This window comes from Cricetulus griseus, chromosome 6 (genome assembly GCF_003668045.3).
Source record: "Cricetulus griseus strain 17A/GY chromosome 6, alternate assembly CriGri-PICRH-1.0, whole genome shotgun sequence".
Lineage (NCBI taxonomy): Eukaryota > Metazoa > Chordata > Mammalia > Rodentia > Cricetidae > Cricetulus > Cricetulus griseus.
The window spans coordinates 148,742,503-148,760,918 of NC_048599.1; the positions used below are offsets into that span (position 1 = coordinate 148,742,503).

At 38.4% G+C, this 18,416-nt stretch overlaps 2 protein-coding genes across 10 annotated transcripts in view; one reads left to right on the top strand and one right to left on the bottom strand.

Moving 5' to 3' along the window:
- Nucleotides 1-18,416, bottom strand: part of Dennd1a (DENN domain containing 1A) — a 1,920,886-nt gene that overhangs the window by 1,113,881 nt on the left and 788,589 nt on the right.
- The window catches only part of Rabgap1 (RAB GTPase activating protein 1), a 131,761-nt gene that overhangs the window by 57,585 nt on the left and 55,760 nt on the right, over nt 1-18,416 (top strand). For all 9 annotated transcript variants that reach the window (XM_027423567.2, XM_027423562.2, XM_027423564.2 and 6 more), the window contains 3 exons: nt 3,468-3,642; nt 8,383-8,476; nt 13,634-13,784. In XM_027423567.2, the coding sequence (XP_027279368.1) occupies nt 3,468-3,642; nt 8,383-8,476; nt 13,634-13,784 (420 nt within the window). The remainder of the gene's footprint in view (nt 1-3,467; nt 3,643-8,382; nt 8,477-13,633; nt 13,785-18,416) is intronic.

Sequence of the window (18,416 nt, forward strand, 5' to 3'; positions counted from 1 at the left end):
GTTCTGGAACTTGTTCTGTAGACCATGCTGGCCTCTAACTCATAGAGATCTCTGCTTCCTTGAGTGCTGGGATTAAAGGTGTGCCTCACCACCTCCCAACCCCCAGGATTTTACTAGTCTTTTTTCTTTAATTTTAGTGATTCTTTTTTAGTTTGTCACACCATTTCTTTTTATGTACTTCTTGAATTTATCAAATTTTCCTTTTAAAATTTCTGAATTTGGCATCCAAATTAGAAAGTTAGAAATAATTTTCACATTTTCTGTGACTTGTTGTCATGAGCTCTCCATTAGTGTTTGATGTAGTGATCCTACTGATCACTGAAATGTGGGGCTGGCTTTATCTCCCAAGGGCCTTCTAGTTGTCCAGGGGGAATTCATGAACCATTGTAATGTTCAGTTATTGGTGATGCTCCCTTTATCCAGTGTTCATGTATGTTTCGACCTCTTAGGGGTATTTACTCCTGGTCCATTGGTAATGCATTGATTTAGAAGACTGTATTTCTTTATATGTGTTGGGACCACTTTTCTTCAGCAAACAATCTTGTTTATGTTTTAGATTAACACTAGAATCCACTAGTTTCGCTCTGTGAAAATTTGCTGTTAACTTCTGTTAAGGAGGTTTCATCTTACCCAGGAACAGGGGATGTCTTAATTCATGTCTGTTCTTCTTTTGTCTTATCAGAATGATTTTCTTATAATTATATATATATATAACTTATATGCTATATATAGTGTATACACTACATATATTGTAACTTATTTGTATATATTTAAATGTATGATAACAGTTTAGAAACTTATTTAAATCATTTAATATTTATAAAGATATGTATTATAACATGTAAATTTAAAAGCTTTTAACTATAGGAAATTTAATCAGGTTTTTAGTACTATAATGAATCCTATATCCTTGAACAGTGAATATTGTCACACGTGACATTACTAACTTACCAGTTTGGTCCCATTCTCAACTCTGTATAACTTCACAAGGCATATTGTTATGAAGGAAGACTTTGTAGGCGAATGACATTGGTTACCTTATTTTTGTAGTCTTGGAGACTTTACTTGTTTTTTGTATTCTTTATTTTTTTAATTAGTAATTTTTTATTTTATATGCATTGGTGCTTTGCCCTGGGTGTCAGGTCCTCTGGAACTGGAAATACAGACAGTTATGAGCTGCCATGTGGGCGCTAAGAATTGAACCCAGGTCCTCTGAAAGAGCCCTCTGTTCTCTTAACTGCTGAGCCATCTTTCCAGCCCCCTTGTTTTTGTATTCTTTTAGTATGTGTTTGCTAATATTTAAATGTTTCAACTAGCAACTAAGTGATGTTTCAAAGAGCAATAAAGGCTAGACACAGGTGCAAGTCTTTAATCCCAGCACTTTGAAGGCCCAGATTACTATACCCAACAAAGCTATCCATCACTATAGATGGAGAAAACAAGATATTCCATGACAAAACCATATTTAAACAATACATATCCACAATTCCAGCCTTACTGGAAGGAAACCTCCAACCTAAGGAAGTTAACTACACTCACAAAAACATAGGGAATAAATATTCCCACCTTACCGAAAGCCAAAATATAAATTGGGGTAACTCCACACACAATAGCTCAACCACAACAAATCCAAAACAAGAATTAACACTCAGTGTTCTTTAATTTCCCTCAGTATTAGTGGTCTTGCCTATAAAAAGACACAGGCTAGCCAGGAGATGGTGGCACACACATTTAATCCCAGCACTCGGGAGGCAGAGGCAGGCAGATCTCTGTGAGTTCAAGAACAGCCAGGTCTATAAGAGGTAGTTCCAGGACAGGCTCCAAAGCTACAGAGAAACCCTGTCTTGAAAAACCAACCAACCAAAAAAAAAAAAAAGACACAGGTCAACAAAATGGGTATGAAGACAGAATCCATCTGCATACAAGAAACACACCTCAACTTCAAAGACAGATATTACCTCATCACAGGAAAAATCCATCAGGGAGAAGTCTCATCTGAACATCTATGCCCCAAATACAAGGCACCCATGTTCGTAAAAGAAACATTACTAAAATGCAAGTCAAACATAATACCTCCCACAGTTATAGTGGGAGACTTCAGCACTCCACAGTTACCACTAGACAAGACCACCAGACAGAAACTTAAGAAACAAAGGAACTAACAGAAGTTATGACCCAATTCGGTTTAACAGACACCTATAAAACATTCCATCCAAACACAAAAGAATATACCTTCTTCTCACCGTCACATGGAACCTTCTCAAAATTCAACCACATTCTCGACAACATAGTAAACCTCAACAGGCACAAAAAATTTGAATAAAATTTGTATTTTTATCAAACCACCAAGCTTTTTTTAAAGATTTATTTATTACATAAACAGTGTTCTGCCAACGTGCCAGAAAAGGGCACCAGATTGAATTGTAGATGGTTGTGAGCCACCATGTGGTTCCTGGGAATTGAACTCAGGACCCCTGAAGAGCAGTGAGTGCTCTTAACCTCTGAGCCATCTCTCCAGCCCCAGACCACCAAGCTTTAAAGTTCAAATTCAACAACAACACAAATTGCAGAAAACCTACAAACTCATGGAAATTGAACAACACGCAATTGCACCATTCCTGGGTCAAAGAAAAAATAATTAAAGACTTCCTAGAATTCAATGAAAAGGAGGACACAACATACCCAAACTTATGGGACACTTTGTAAGCAGTACTAAGAAGAAAAGTTCATAACGCTAAGTGCCCACATGAAGAAACTGGAGAATAGTCACACTAGAGAATTAATAGCACAACTGAAAGCTCTAGAACACAAAGAAGCAAACTCACCCCAAGTAAACACCAGGAAATAATCAAACTGAGGCCTGAAATCAATAAAGTAGAAACAAAACAATACAAAGAATCATTGTAACAAAGAGTTGGTTCTTCAAGAAATCAAGATAAACCTTTATCCAAATTAGCCAAAAGGCAGAGAGAGAACATGCAAATTAACAAAAATCAGAAACAAGCGGGGACATTACAACGGACACTGAGGAAATCAGTGTTCAATTTTCTTAAGAGCTTTTGTTGGTTGTCTGTCTGACTAAGACAGGGTTTCTATGTAGCCTTGACTGGCTTTGAACTCAACAGAGATCCATTTACTTCTGATTCCCACATGCTGGGATCAAAGGTGTGTACCATTCTAGACCCAAAAGGTTTAAGTCTTTTGTTGTTGTTTTTCTAGACAGGATTTCTCTGTGTAGCCCTAGCTGTCCTAGAACTTGCTCTGTAGACTGGGCTGGCCTCCATCTCATAGAAAGCCACCTGCCTCTGCCTCCCAAGTCCTGAGAGAGGTTAAATGTAACATAAAGGTTAACATTTAGTATAGAGTTCAAGAAATCACCATTTATTCTTACATCCAATACAAAATCATAAGTGATAGTTAAAGCAAAAAATTTTGCTACATAATCCATTCTTCCTCTTGTTTTCAAGATAAAGCAGAAGGAGAGGAAGAATAATGTTGACACTTTATATGAAGTTGTGTGTTTGGAAAGTGAATCAGAGAGAGAGAGGAGGAAAACAACAGCCAGTCCTTCAGCTCGCCTGCCACAGTCTGGATCTCAGAGCTCCATGATTCCCTCTCCTCCAGAAGATGATGAAGAAGAAGGTAAGTGTAGAGAGATTTGTTGTGTGTAGGGTGGAAGGCTGTCCACACTGCTGTAACTTCATTTTATGGGGGCTGGTGGTGGGATGTGGTATTGGCATTCATTCAGTGAGTACTTCTGAGAGTCTGCCATAGTCTCTATAATAACTAGGAGAGGCTGGGAAATAGTCAACTATGGCCATTCTCTCTCTCTCTCCCTCTCTCTGTCTCTCAGTATTGATTTGTGTATGTGCGCATACGTGCTTGAGTGTACGTGTGTGTGTGTGTGTGTGTGTGTGTGTGTGTGTGTGTCTGTGTGTCTGTGTGTCTGTGTGTCTGTGTGTGTGTTGTTCTTGTGCCACAGTGTACCTGTAAAGGTAGGGGGCAACTTGGCTGGAATCTGTTCTTTCTTTTTAATCTGTGGGTTGCAGGGATCACCCTGAGGTCACCAAGCATAGCAGCAAGCACCTTTACCCAATGAACCACCTCATCAGCCCACATTGGGCATTCTTTAAGGTACTTGTAATCAAATTGGGGAAAATGATATTTTATAATCTACTGGGCACTAAAGGAATAAACAGCAGGGGAGTGGGGGAATGAGATTTTTGTAATCTTCTGGTCGCTGTTTAAAGGTAATACACAGAAGTAGAGAATAGAGGAAGTCTCAGGCACAGGAAAACAGAACATTTCACGATGGCTATCTAGTTCATAACCATATAAGTGCTTCGTTTTTAATGAATAAAATTGATGATGATAGATGGTTATTTGAGTTTGAATCCGCAAAATTCATAAAATTCACTTGTCACTGTAAGGAGTTTGTGGGACATCCTAAGAGTAGTTTCTGAGCTGGGATTGAAAGTGCAAAAACTCAGTGGAGATCAATGGACTTTTCTGAACATTTCTGGCTAAGGAATTACATTAACAAAAATATAGATGTGCAAGGAATGATTAACTTTGTTAAAAGATGTAAATACCCATGGTTTGGATGTGTATTTTTCAAGTTAAGAGTTAGCAATGACTTTTTAAGTCTTCATTTTGGGAGGAGGGCTTGTAACTCCCTCTGCCTTGTTATTAATCACCTTATGTCCAGTTTTTAGGACTATCAATGCCTAAGGATTAAATGCTTATTGTATGGTAGCAAAGTGCCTTATTCTCATAATCCTCACAGTAAACCTAAAGATAGAAATTATTATTGTCCTTATTTCTAATATTAAGAAGTAAAATAAGAGAAAAGTAAATTTGCACCAGGCTACATGGATAGAAATTAGCAGTCATAATTTGAATCAATTTCATACACTTAAAATTTGGGTTGAAGTATGTCTTCATCTTCTACATTTAGTTCTCATAAGTCATTGAAGTGCAAAAAAGGCCCATGTATTTTTTTGAAGTCAGGTGCAGTTTGGCATTCCCCTGCCAAACCAGTTTAAATTGTGCTTGCTCTTTCTTTCTTCCTTCCTTCCTTTCTTCCTTCCTTCCTTCCTTCCTTTCTCTCACTCTTTCTTTCTCTTTCTTCCTTTCTGTCTGCCTTCCTTCCTTCCTTCCTCTCTCTTTCGATCTTTCTGTTCCTTCCTTTAGCCTTATTCATTTAATGTCTGTGTTTTATCTACATGGATGTCTGCACACTAGAAGAGGGCATCAGATTCAGTGGGACTACAAGTTATAAATGGTTCTAAGCCACATGTGCTCTTAACTGTTTAGCTGTCTCTTCAGCCACTCAAAGTGTGTGTGTGTGTGTGTGTGTGTGTGTGTGTGTGTGTGTGTGTGTGTGTGTGTGTGTGTGTTTTCATGGAAGACTGGAACATCCCCACAGTTTGAGATTGTCAGCTATATATCTGGTAGATTTAAAACTTGAGTTTCTCTTTTAGATCAGCATTAGTTACAAGGATTAATAGGAAAAATGTCTACATAGCCTCCTTGAAACTCAGCAGTAAAAACAAAGAACTCAAGTTTGAGAAAGACTGTCAGGATAGGAGAATGTTGAGTGTCCATTCAATAGAGCTTGAGGCATATTTGCTGGTTGCAAAGAAATTTTGGCCCAACTAAATGATATTAGGATTTATATAATTAATACTAATCTGTCACAGAAAATTTTTTAAATTTTTGAGTGGATTCAAGAGGTGCTACTGATATTTCTTTTGTTGTTGTTTTTCCAAGACAGGGCTTCTCTGTATAGCACTTGGCTGTCCTCGAACTATATAGACTGAGCAGGCTTGGAACTCACAGAGTTCGTTTTGCCTTTGCCTTCCAAGTTCTGAAATTATAGGTGTGCACCACTATTGCCGGGCCCTAACAGCTTCCTCAGGGGAGGGGTGGAGAAGGCATTGCATCAACGACATAGACACCAGGAGTCAGATGAAAGGAAAAACAGGAGATGTGTATTTAGCAATGGGGAGAACCTTATATACCCTTCCAGCCCCAGGCTGCATTTTGGTCTGTTACCATCGAGTAGTCACTGCTCATTGGCTAGGCACAATCAGGACCTCTGACAGCACCAGGCAGATTCCATGTTGGCTTATCTCTCTGCCAGGTAGGCCTTAACTTCCTACATACCACCACCACCCAGCTTACTGATGGTTCTTAACTTGGGAAATATAAGTACTAATAGCATCTAATAGTTCATGGGGAAGGTAGTGGGTGCTAGAACATAAGCTCTGCAGAGGAATAGGGTCTGTTTGCCCTGTTTTCCTTAGTGTTTCCCACACTATCCAGTGTACAATGGGTACTCAGAAAATATTGGCAGGATGAGTTAAGTCCCTAAGACCCACTCCCCTAACAAGAAGCTGGTGACAGGATGTCTGGAGTACAGAGATCTGGCCATACCTTCTTCAATCAAAATCTTTTATTCAGCTTTCCCACCAGGAACCCGTTGTATTATGATGATTGCTCCCTAAGAAACATAACTAATCTCCAGAGAGGTTTCTCACCCACAGGATGTCTGACAATAATTAAGCTCTTACAAAACAGTTTTCTGAAACTTGAAATGACTTTGCATTCCCTAACCTGTATATCTGGGCCTCTAATGACAAATTCCAAGTTACTACTGTTGAGATTAATTGAAAGAGTCCAAAGCAGTAGCAGAGAATTATAGAAAATAGATCTTCCTGCTGCTTCTGAAGAACTTACAACTCCATGTAAATGTTAGCACATTTTTCTTGACAGCACACACATTTCATTGTATGATTAGATCTCACCAGCAATACCTAGCCCAATTTTTGTCCTTTTCACAGGTTGTATGTGATGCATGTTTTTTGTTGGTTTGTTTTGATTTTTAAAGACTTATTTATTATACATACAGTGTTCTGCCTACGTGTGTCCCTGCATGCCAGCAGAGGGCACCAGTGATTCCATTACAGGTGGTTGTGAGCCACCATGTGGTTGCTGGGAATTGAACTCAGGACCTCTGGAAGAGCATCCAGTGCTCCTAACCTCTGAGCCATCTCTCCAGCCCTGTGATGGATGTTTTAATGAGTGGGAACTTGAGAAATTACAAAGTAGTGTCGTTATTACATACCAATGAATTTGGAGATATTCACCTTAGTGTCTTGTGCTTTTTCTCTTCATTATTATTCATATACAGAAATACCTCAATTATATTCAGCCTGTCTTTCCCTTGTCTCACAATCAAAACTGTGATAATATCCAAAATGTTACAATGTAGGAAGTTTAATAATAGATGCCAAAGATTTATGAGCTTTTAAAGTTGGTGCTTTGTGATAATACTCTCTTGAGGAGAGGTACATAGATACTATCCTCAGTTTTGCTTGGTGAGGATGTATGAAGACAGGTGCTGTGGCACCCAGTTAGTGAGAGTGTAAATTATTACAACTGTTTGAGAAGACAGTTGGTCAGGCAATTACCAAATCCTAAATACTAATGGTGTTTTTAACTTAGGAAGTCCATTTCTAGGCATATACCCAATAAAGCAGTGAAATATTATCCTAATATTGAGGAAGCAAAGCATTAAAAAACCTCCAGTGATCAGAAAGAGGATTACGTAGATAATGTGTCATTGCTACCTTCTGTTTTCTTATCTTTGGTGTAAACCAGGACCTCTGATATACTAAGTGTACTTGTCTGTCACTGAGCTATGTCCTCAGCCTTTGTTTATCACCTGCATGTTTTATACTCTATAAATTCTTGATTTATAAACTGATATTATTATTTTTTTTAATGTGCATGGGTATTTCACCTTCGTGTATATCTATGCACCATGTGCATTCTTGATGTTCAAGGAGGACAGAAGAGGGCTTCAGATCACCCCTGGGACTGGAGTTACAGATGGTTGTGAGCAACCATGTGAGTGTTGGGAGCTGAGTCCAGGTTCTCTGGAAGAGTAGTCACTGTTATTAATCGCTGTACCATCTCTCCAGCCCCCTCTAAATTCTTAATGAATTAATTTTAAATTATTCATTTTGTCCATTTTAATGTTCTTTCTCCATTTCCATGTGTTTGTATATAAGACTTCTACTTTGGAGAAGAAGAAAGAACATTTTACATTTTGAGTTGTTTATAATTGAGTTGGTTATAAATAAATTAAATGACTCTTTCCTATAATTGATGTTAAACTTATATAAAAAGTAAAATAGAATTAAACAGAAAATAAAAGCATTGTATCTCAGAAGGATTATTCACATCTGTACATAGATACTAAGAACATATATTATGACTTTATGGTAATATAAATATATACTAAACATAATAAATGTTTACATTTGCTTTTTATATTCCCATGTTCTTTTGATAAGCAAATTTTGCTTATTGCAGATAATGATGAACCTCTCTTAAGTGGATTTGGTGATGTATCCAAAGAATGTGCAGAAAAAATTCTTGAAACATGGGGAGAACTATTGTCAAAATGGTGAGTTATACAATTGCTCTACTTCTCATCCGTAACTCATTTCATGGGTAGGGAATCTTACCTAATTCTCAGTCTAGAACTGATAACAGAAACCTGCAAATAAGGCCTCATTCTAGAATCTAATACACATTTATAAGGATAATAGCAGAGATGTGAATCAGATAGAAGTCTGATTGATAGAATGTCCAGACATGGAATTCATAAGCAGAGAAGGAGAGATCAGTTGGTCTGAACAGTGAAGAAGATAGGAATGATTGGCTGGTAGATTGTAACAACAGAACTGTATTGTAGCTGCCCCATCATTCTCTCATTCCAGAGCTGCCGCTTGCTTGCTAAGCTCTAACTGAGGAAGTATAATATAAGGTGGTCTCTGTACAATGGCTTGCACAAAGGAGACTGCCCCACAAATCTACTTGTGGGTACAAAATCTGTTTGTGAGAATGTGCCCTCTATTAGGCAGGTGATGAAACATATTGGTCACAGACCTGATTCTACGGCACTCTGAAATTAGATGCTCTCAGGAGTCCACTGGACATAGAATTTAGACATCCTTACAACCTCTGGTTAAGAAATTCCTTAGGCTTTCAAAACAAATATGTGCATCCAAAATGTAGTTATTGGTGCTGTGCAGGAGACAGATCAGGCCTGTCTTGTTTGCCTTTGTGAAGATGCCAACCTGCATGTTATCCAGGCCAAATGTTTATAAGTTACACATCGTGTTAGCAGGCCATGCACAATGTGAACTTGCTTAAGAATCCACTGTGATGGAAGACAGTTCATCTTCACAATGTGTTTTCCTCTCTTCCTTGGTAATTCTCAGTGTTGGATAATTTTCCGCATAGAGTTTAAAAGTATTTAAACAAAACTGGTAAGTAGAAAAATAGGGGACAGAAACCAGATATTGGCAGTTTTCCTATTGCCACTTATGTGGGAAAATTTAATATAAATGTGAGACATAAAAGCATTGATACAAGTCTTGAGTGCTTCAATGAACAAAACAACAGTTCACCCACCTTTTTACAACAATTCTAAATAAATCTGTTAAATTGTTAAGATGAAAAAAATTATACTCATTAGAAAATGGTCACTGTGTGCTGTGTGTGTGTGTGTGTGTGTTTGTGTGTGTGTTAGTGCTACATAGGAGAAACTTCAGGTAGAGTTTTTCTTTACTTGTGTTACATATGGTACCTGGAATGGCAAAGCAGAGTATCCCAAGCATGATGTGGGTGCCATGTTGTATCTGTTATTTTTATGTTATTTGTATGTTCCCACGTTTTTGTTTATTTGTTTTTGAAGGTTTTGTTTTGTTTGTTTTTTGAAACAGGATTTCTCTGACACTCTAGAGCAGGCTGGCCTCAAATTCATAGAGATCCACCTGCCTCTGCCTCCAGAGTGCTGGAATTAAAGGCGTGTGCCACCATGTATGTTTTCAGTTTAAGCTTAGTCTGGGAATATAATTCTACAGTGGAGTACTACCAGGCCTGCTTGAGTACTTCATTTTAATTTTCAGAACTGCAAAACAAAACGTAGCTGATTCCTGAAGGGTAGACACGGTAGAGCATGTCTACAATCTCAGCATTGAGGCATGGAGGCAGGGGGATTAAGACTTCAAGTCCAGCCTAGGCTGGACTAGTGAAATTATGTCTCAAAACCATCAATTTGGCCAGGCAGTGGTAGTGCATGCCCTTAATACCAGCACTCGGTAGGCAGAGGCAGGAGGATCTCTTGAGTTTGAGGACAGCCTGATCTATAGAGTGAGTTCTAGGACAGCCAAGGGTCTACAGGAAAACTCTTGTCTAGAAAAGCAAGAAACAAAAGCAAACAAAAAGAATATGGAGACCCTCTCCCAGCTGCATAACAGAATAGTATAAGCACAGAATCCACCCCTGATCAGCCTGAGCGCCCCCCTTTGTAACAAAGACACTGATGCCACATGCCCCCATAAGCACAGCCTTTGGCTGGTGTTATGCCTTGTTAGTGTTCTCTAAATACCAGTTAGATCAGAATTCACTGATGGTGGCAGAAAGGAGTTCTATGACAGGCACCAGAGACAGCAACACAGAGAAATTCTGTCTCTAAAAATAAAACAAAACATGAATTTTGCTGGCCATGGTAGCTCATACTTTTAAATACCAGCACTCAGGAGACTGAGGATCTCAGAAGATGTCATGGCCGTAAGCCATCATAGCACTACATATGATGATGACCTCACAATGCTTTACACTTTGGACAAAGCAGTGTCTCTGTTGGGAAATGTCAAATATGTACAAAAGAAAATGGCAAACCAAAGCATGAGTTGTCTTTAGATATGTGGCCTACCATACATGAACTATGTGCGCAAAAGCCCCTCTTCTTAAATTTTGATGTTTCTTTACTATCAGGAGTCATGACTTCTGATACTTCTATCATTTTTAGTTTCAGCTCAGTGACCTTAGAATACATGGACTGTTGCTGAGGAAATTTTATTCATGTGAAATGTTTCTAGTTTGAACCAGCATTGTAATAAATATTGACATAACTTCATAATAGCATATTTAAAATCATCTCCACAGTATTTATAGTCAAGAGCTCATTTTCTGCATTGGAACCCACTCTGTAGCCCAGACTGGCCTTGAACTCAGAGATCCACCTGCCTCTGCCCCTAAGTACTGGGACACACCCAGGATGCTGGGACACACCAGGAGAGAGCTTATTTAGTTCTGTAAATCCAGAACATTTCAGTTAATGACTTAGTTTGGTTTGTTGTCAAACTTTGTTACTCAATAAATCAGCTGTATCCTCCCATTCTCTTAAATATATTAACTAAATACCCATCTGTTTCTGCTGTCATCAGATTTTTCTCAACTTTGCTTATTTGAATTATGTCTTCAGATATATAATAATCCATCTCATTATTTTTATGTATCTTATGTATTCCATGGATAGAAAGCATTGTAATATCATGGAAACCAGTTGTGAAACTACTAGTGATCCTATTGTTTAAAACTTAAAGATTTCAGGGCAGGGTTGTAGTAATCATAGTTTAAACATTTACCATATGCCAATCAGAGTGCGAAATTATATGCACTCTTTCAACTATAACAATATTATAGACTTCTGCATTTTCACAGACAGGGTAAGCATTCTAATAAGCAAAGCCAGATCTTTTTAATGTAACAAGTCTGAACTGAAGCTACTTTATTTACAAAAGTGGATTTTAATACAGTATTAGTAAGTATCTTTATGTGTCATTTTCCAGGTTCATTTGAATGTGATTCTTGGAAAATAGGAGCATTGATGTCCTCAATATAAAACAGTATGCTAGTTATATGTGAAGTTGATATTGTCAATGACTAAAATCATTTTGAAAGAAATTTTACCAGTGTAAGTTAGAGTTAGCACATTTTTCTGTGAAGGAACAAATAGCAAATATTTGAGACATCAAGGCCCAGTGATAGGCTATCACAGATACTCATTTCTGCTACTGAAAATCCAAACAGTAACCAGAAAAGTATTCATAATTGTATGTCAATAAAAGTTTATTTATAAAGTAGATGGAAGGCTATATTTGACCCCAAAGGCCATAGTGTTTCAAACCTTTAATTTGCAGAATGACTAATACTGTTTTTTACTGACAACTCTCCATATGTACACACTTAAGGAAAGTTTATGAGACCACCCTTATCTCTTATATGATGATATAGAAGCATAAAACAAGTAATGAGGAATTTTTAAGTACACTGTGCATTGTTTTCATAGAATTCAGGTGATGTGAAGTCTCAGACTTTTTTTATATTATGTTCTTGTGCCAATGCCCCAGCCCGCGGGGCTCTGGTAATTCGTGAGTCCAAGGTGGATCACGCCTGCAAATAATGGGCGAGAAAGAAAGAGCGGGACCAAGCAGATTCCATTGTCAAGGCCCCTTTATTGATTATTGCAAATTGTTTTTATAGAGAAAGGAGGAAGCAGAGAAAAAGGAGGTGGGGGGAGGGATGAATTAATTGCTCTCAGGCAGGTATCCAGAATCTCCTGTGTTAAGGAGGTGGGGGAAGGGATAGGTGTTAGTTACTTCTCAGGCAGGTAGCAGGAATCTCCTAAGGGAGTGGAATGCCAGACTTGCTGGCTGCTATCTAGGCATGGGGTGTCACCAAGGCTGGCTTCTGACATGCCAGTGCTTCATTCTGATAGTCACAGGAGCATTTCTGTGTCAAGATCCTACTTTAGTGACAAATGGTGGCTCTCCAATCACAGAGGAGTTGTGACATAATGGATGGAGCACTCATCAGCCTTAAGTCTTAGGATTACCTTCAGTGAACTAACTTGTCCTCTCTACATCTATAAACTAGAGATAGAGCATATGCCTTTATGATAGGATTAGTTAAAACACTAATGCCAGTGTTTCAAGACAAGCTTTATTTTATTTATTATAGATGAAACCTGAAACCCAAGGCTTTAGTAACTTGTGTTGTTGCAATAAGAATGTTCTTAGCTACCACAGATATTCAGAGATGTTTCCTGAAGGAGGAGACATAAAACCTGCTGAAAATGTACTTGGAAAATTGTCATACTGAGAATTTATAAATAAGCAGTTCATAGCTGCTGTTGGAGGGCTAACCCTTTTTTCTACATGCCCATTAACTGCAACTTTTCAGGGATTCGTTTTTTTATTCATGTGTATGTGTGTGTTTGTCACTTGTGTGCAGGGTAGAGGTAGGCAGAAGAGAGAACTGAAGCGGAGTTACAGATGTTTGTGAACCAGATGACTTGGGTCTGTACAAGAGCAGCAACTTAAGCATGTCTTTAGCACCCAATTGCAGTTTTTCTGTTAAGTTTGTACACAAGCCACAGTCAAAAAGCATCCCTGCAGTCTCCAGTTCTTTCCTTCCTTTCTTCCTCCCTCCCTCCCTCCCTCCCTTCCGTTATTTTATTTTTTTTTTTTGAGACTGTTTTGTGTAACCAAGTGCTGGGATTAAAGTTGTGTGCAGCTACCACCTTCTACTTTTTAGAAAATGATTTAGAGATACTTAGACACAGTGATTTACAGGTGCCTTGTTACTGCTTCATCTTTTATTATTATGTGTTACCTTCTCATGTATTTGTAAACCATTTTCTTTTCACTAAAGACTCTTTGAGAGCATATTCCTTTGCTGAAATAATGAATTGTGACTTTATTTTTAGGCATCTCAACTTGAGTGTGAGACCGAAGCAGTTGTCATCCTTAGTGAGAAGTGGTGTCCCAGAAGCTCTTCGTGGAGAAGTCTGGCAGCTGCTAGCCGGCTGCCACAACAACGATCACTTAGTAGAAAAGTACCGAATTCTCATCACAAAGGTCAGAAAGGTTCAGAATGAGTAGTGAATGTTTGAAAATTTATCTTAAATAAGTATAGTCCAAAGATGTTTCTTCTCTTGGCACAAAGATGAATGCACAAAGTTTACTTCCTCAGTTGAGTTATCTCAGTGCTGTGGCATGCCCTCTAATCCACTGTGCATCGAAGTCCTTTCAGCTCAGATTAACATGTTACTTGTGTTATGCAGTATATAGAAATATTTTGTTTTTTGGGGGTGCGGGGATAATTCTGGTGTTTTATTTTTTTTTGTTTTTTAAAATGGGTCCCTTGCTTGTCTAAAACTTAGAGTGCAGCCAAGACTGCCCTTGAACCTATGGCAGTTCACCTACCTAAGTCTCCCAAGTGCTGGCATTATAGGCATGGGCTACCACACCCAGCTATATGTATTTTTTTTTTTTTTGTAGAAATACGCTTTTGTAAAGAAGGCCTTCTTTTAGCTTTTACACTTATAAGAGAATAATTCTGTAGCCTTACCCTTAATCTGCTGGAGCTCTTTCCTCTAAGGGGAAGCTCTTATCTTCAAAGTGTTCCCTGCTCAAGTTAAGGCATCCTTCAAGGTTTCACAAACAGAACAAGAAAAGGGAGTAAACAAACAAAACAAAACCTCTGTGTACGGCATACAAAGATGTAAAGTGATTTCCTGCAAGATTAGGCAGCATTTGCGCCTTTTATATCTGGGTTTTGTTTTAGTTTTCTCAAAATTTTGGAAGTGTTTATTTGCTAGGATGTAGCTTCTCTGAGTAAACTTGAACTGTAGGTTATGAATATATAGATTCCCTCGCAGCATTTTTAAGTTCCTTAAAATTTCACTTACATTTTATTTATTTTGTTTGCATGTATATGTGTGTGTTTGGGCCTGCTGGTGTCTGAGTACATGTGTGGGTCAGGGGCAGATAAAAACTGGTATGAGTCCATTCTCTGTATTCACCATGTGGGACCTAGGGACCAAACTCAGGTTTTCAGTCTTAGGTACCTTTAAATACTGAACCATTTCATCTGCCCAACATGAGAACTGTTGATATGACAAAAGGTAAAATCTTCGTAAAGAAAATATTTAAACCTTATTAGGAGTGTGTATTATCTTTTTAAAACTGTTAACACAAAACAGTCTTATAGGAAACAGCATACAGAAAGGAGATAAGATCTCAAAGGAAAATGAATGTCTAATATAAACACAGTTGTGGGCTGAACAAGCCAAACAGAAGAATATTGAATGTCCTTTATTGAACATGCTTGACAAATCAAAGCAGGAGTCATAGGGAATGGTTAATTTTCCCAGGAGAACTCTCAGGTATATTTTATTGGATGTACAGCTTTTGAGACAGAGCCTAGAAAAGAATTCATTTGTATCATCCCCTCCAAGGCTCAGGAATCACTGTAGAAGATGGAGGTGGAAAGGGTATAGAAGCCAGAGGAAACAGGTAGAATACAGTAGAAGGCTGTCTTCCAGACACAATGTGGCCATCACACTCTTGACCTCTCAGTGGTCTGCCTGAGACTTGCACATGACCGTGCCCTGAGAAAGGAGAAAGAATGTCTAACAAACCCTCCTTGGAGCTATAGCAGTTAAAGGTTACAGTGGAAGAGAGACATATTTTTATCAGTAGTCCACGGTCCTGAAAATAGCCCTTGTGCTCCTGTAAGTAACCCAAATTAAACTAGTTGGTTCTCAAGAAGTAAGTGTGTGTGTGTGTGTGTGTGTGTGTGTGTGTGTGTGTGTGTGTGTGTGTAGGTGGAAGTAATAGTTGAGAAGAGGAAGAGCGTCAACAGGAGTAGGAGGGGAATATAAGAATGTAGTAAGAGGGTGAATATGTATATGAAATACACTATATAATAATGTCATTACATATACCTAATACATGCTCACATGCCTATAAAACAAAAGTATTGCAGTAAAAAAGTTATTTCCTTTTAAAAGTTAAGAATCTTAGATGCTGGTCTTCCTGTGTTGTCTTGTTACATGGAAAAAAATCACAAGCTACTGATCATGTTCCAAAAACAGTGTAGCATGTACAGTTGCACACAGTACATAAAGCTTGGTAGTAACAAGAGACAGTGTCTCTTGATTATATACTTATTGCACTTTTGTGTTTTAGTGTGTGCTCTTTCTACTTAAAAAATCTTAGCCTAGTGTTGTAGACTCACTCCTTTAATCCCAGCAGTAAGGTTGTAGAGGCAGAAGGAGTTTAAGTTCAGCCTGGGCTATATAAACCCAATCTCAATTCCCACCTTGCATAAAAGTAATAAAGCCTCAAAAAAAAAAAAAAAAAAGTTGAGCGTTACCAAGGCTTTTTCTGCATGAAGTCAAGAGCGTGCAGTTGGACTGTTTTGGTTTGTTTTGATTTTTGTTTTTTTAGATAGGGTCCCACTATGTAGCCTTGGCTAGTCTGCAACTTGGCCAAGTGTACCGGCTGACCTCACAGAGATCCACCTGCTTCTGCCTCCTGAGTTCTGGGACTAAACCACCACACTATAACAAGCACTTGTAGATTCCTTCTGGTCTTTGGTCCTGACCTCTGTCACACTTGTTTTAACAGAAGGCTAGGAAGTGCCTCCTTTGGTCTGCCTCCCTGCTTGTTGTCTCGTGATATTGAATCTGGTAACACAGAAGCTGGAATAATACTTTATATTTTATCTCATGGCCTCATAGTGCTTAGTGTTCAAAATTTACAGCAAAACTCCTTCTATGGTGAATGCATTTTATGGCGAGAGACTAATGGGTCCGCAGCGCATCCTGATGTTCCTCCTTTCCATGCCTCATTCCTTCTCAGACATATGTGTGTTCTTTTCCCTGCTGAGCTTCATTTCCATTGTGAGACTTGGCTGCAGTTACAGGCTCATATCCAGCCCCTAAGCTAGCAGCAGTTCTGTATCACCAGCATTTTATCTCTTAATTACTTGTCCAGTGGAAGTTGTGGAGGCCCAGTCACATCTACAGTCTAGAAATGAATGCACCTGTGAAAGTGTCATCACAGAGCAGACTGTTTCATTCTTAAATAAAAACATCTCGTTGGCTGTGCATTGGTAGCACATGCCTATAATCCCAGCACTCGGGATGCAGAGACAGGCAGCTATCTGTGAGTTTAAGGCCAGCCTGGTTTACAGAGTGAGTTCCAGGAAGGGTTCCAAAGCAATACAGAGAAACCCTGTCTCCAAAAACAACAGCAACAGAAATCTGTTTGGAATTTAATAGACAAGGACTGAAATTGAAAGAATGTACCTCTGGGCACCCAGCAATGAAAGGTTGTCTGGTTACCAGGAAGCACATGGGGTTCCCAAAGCCTGAGCGTTGGTTCAGTTCACTCACTCTTCCATTTATAAACTCAAATAAGGGTCTGTCCCTTGGACGAGTTGTTGGGACATCAGATGAAAGCATTTTCTGAAATTTTGGGTTGTATATACATAGATTTAACCATCAGTGATAGAAAATGTTGAAAATTTGCTTTAATATCAAAGATCTATAAGCTTTTTTCTTATTATTTCCCAAACAATAACATATAGCAAGTATTTGCATAGCATTTACATTGTATTATGTTTTGTAAGTAATTGATGAAGGGTTGATGTATACAGGAATATTAGGGTTTTTTGTTTTGGGGTGTGTGTGTGTGTGTGTGTGTGTGTGTGTGTGTGTGTGTGTGTGTGTGTGTGTGTGTGTGTGTGTGTGTGTGTCTTTGTTTTGCAACAGAGCTTCTCTGTATAACAGCCCTGGCTGTCCTGGAACTCACTATGTAGACCAGGCTGACCTCAAAAATCTCACAGATCTGCCTGCTTGTGCCTCCTGATGCTGGGATTAAAGATATGCGCTACCACTGCACAGCTTACAGGAATATTGTGTATGTTGCATATAAATACTTCCTCCTTCCCCTGTGCTGTAGATTGAACCCAGGATCTTGGGCATGGTAAGCAACTCTATCATAGTCCCCAGCTCCCTACTGCATTATTTTCTATAAGAGATTTGAGCATCCATGAATTTTATATACAACAGAGGTTCTTACTAACTGTAATTCCAGTTCCAGGGTACTAGATGTCCATGTAGTGTACATAAACTTATCCAAATACACACACATATACATAAAAATAAAAACTAATTTTTCTTAATAGAAATATATTACGGTGCGAGTTGCCTTTAAAAGTATTTTGGGAAAGGAAGAGGGCCATTCGTACTGGGTAAGAGAGAAGAGTGGGAGGGAATTTGAACACAAAGTATAATGATACACTATTATAATGATATAATAGAATATTATGAAACCCATTATTTTGTACACTAAAAAGTATACCAATGAAATACAGGTGACACATACACACAAACTATCCTATAGCAGTTGCTGCCGTAGGTCTGCCTCTTTAAATTACTTGTGAAAATAAAGACTCTGCATATCTTTGTGAAAATACTTCCATTCCATTGAGTTCCTGCATATCAAATCTGTCTAGGGAGTTCTAAGTTTTCTTGAATTCCAAGAATGTGAATATATTGTTTTGACTGTTTTGAAATTGTTATTATTTGGGACTTTTTCTTTTTTTTAACCCACAGAAATTTTATATCATTTAGTTGGGTATGGATTGAACATCCTTATCTAAAAGCTTGGGATCAGAACTGTTGCAGAGTCAGGGTT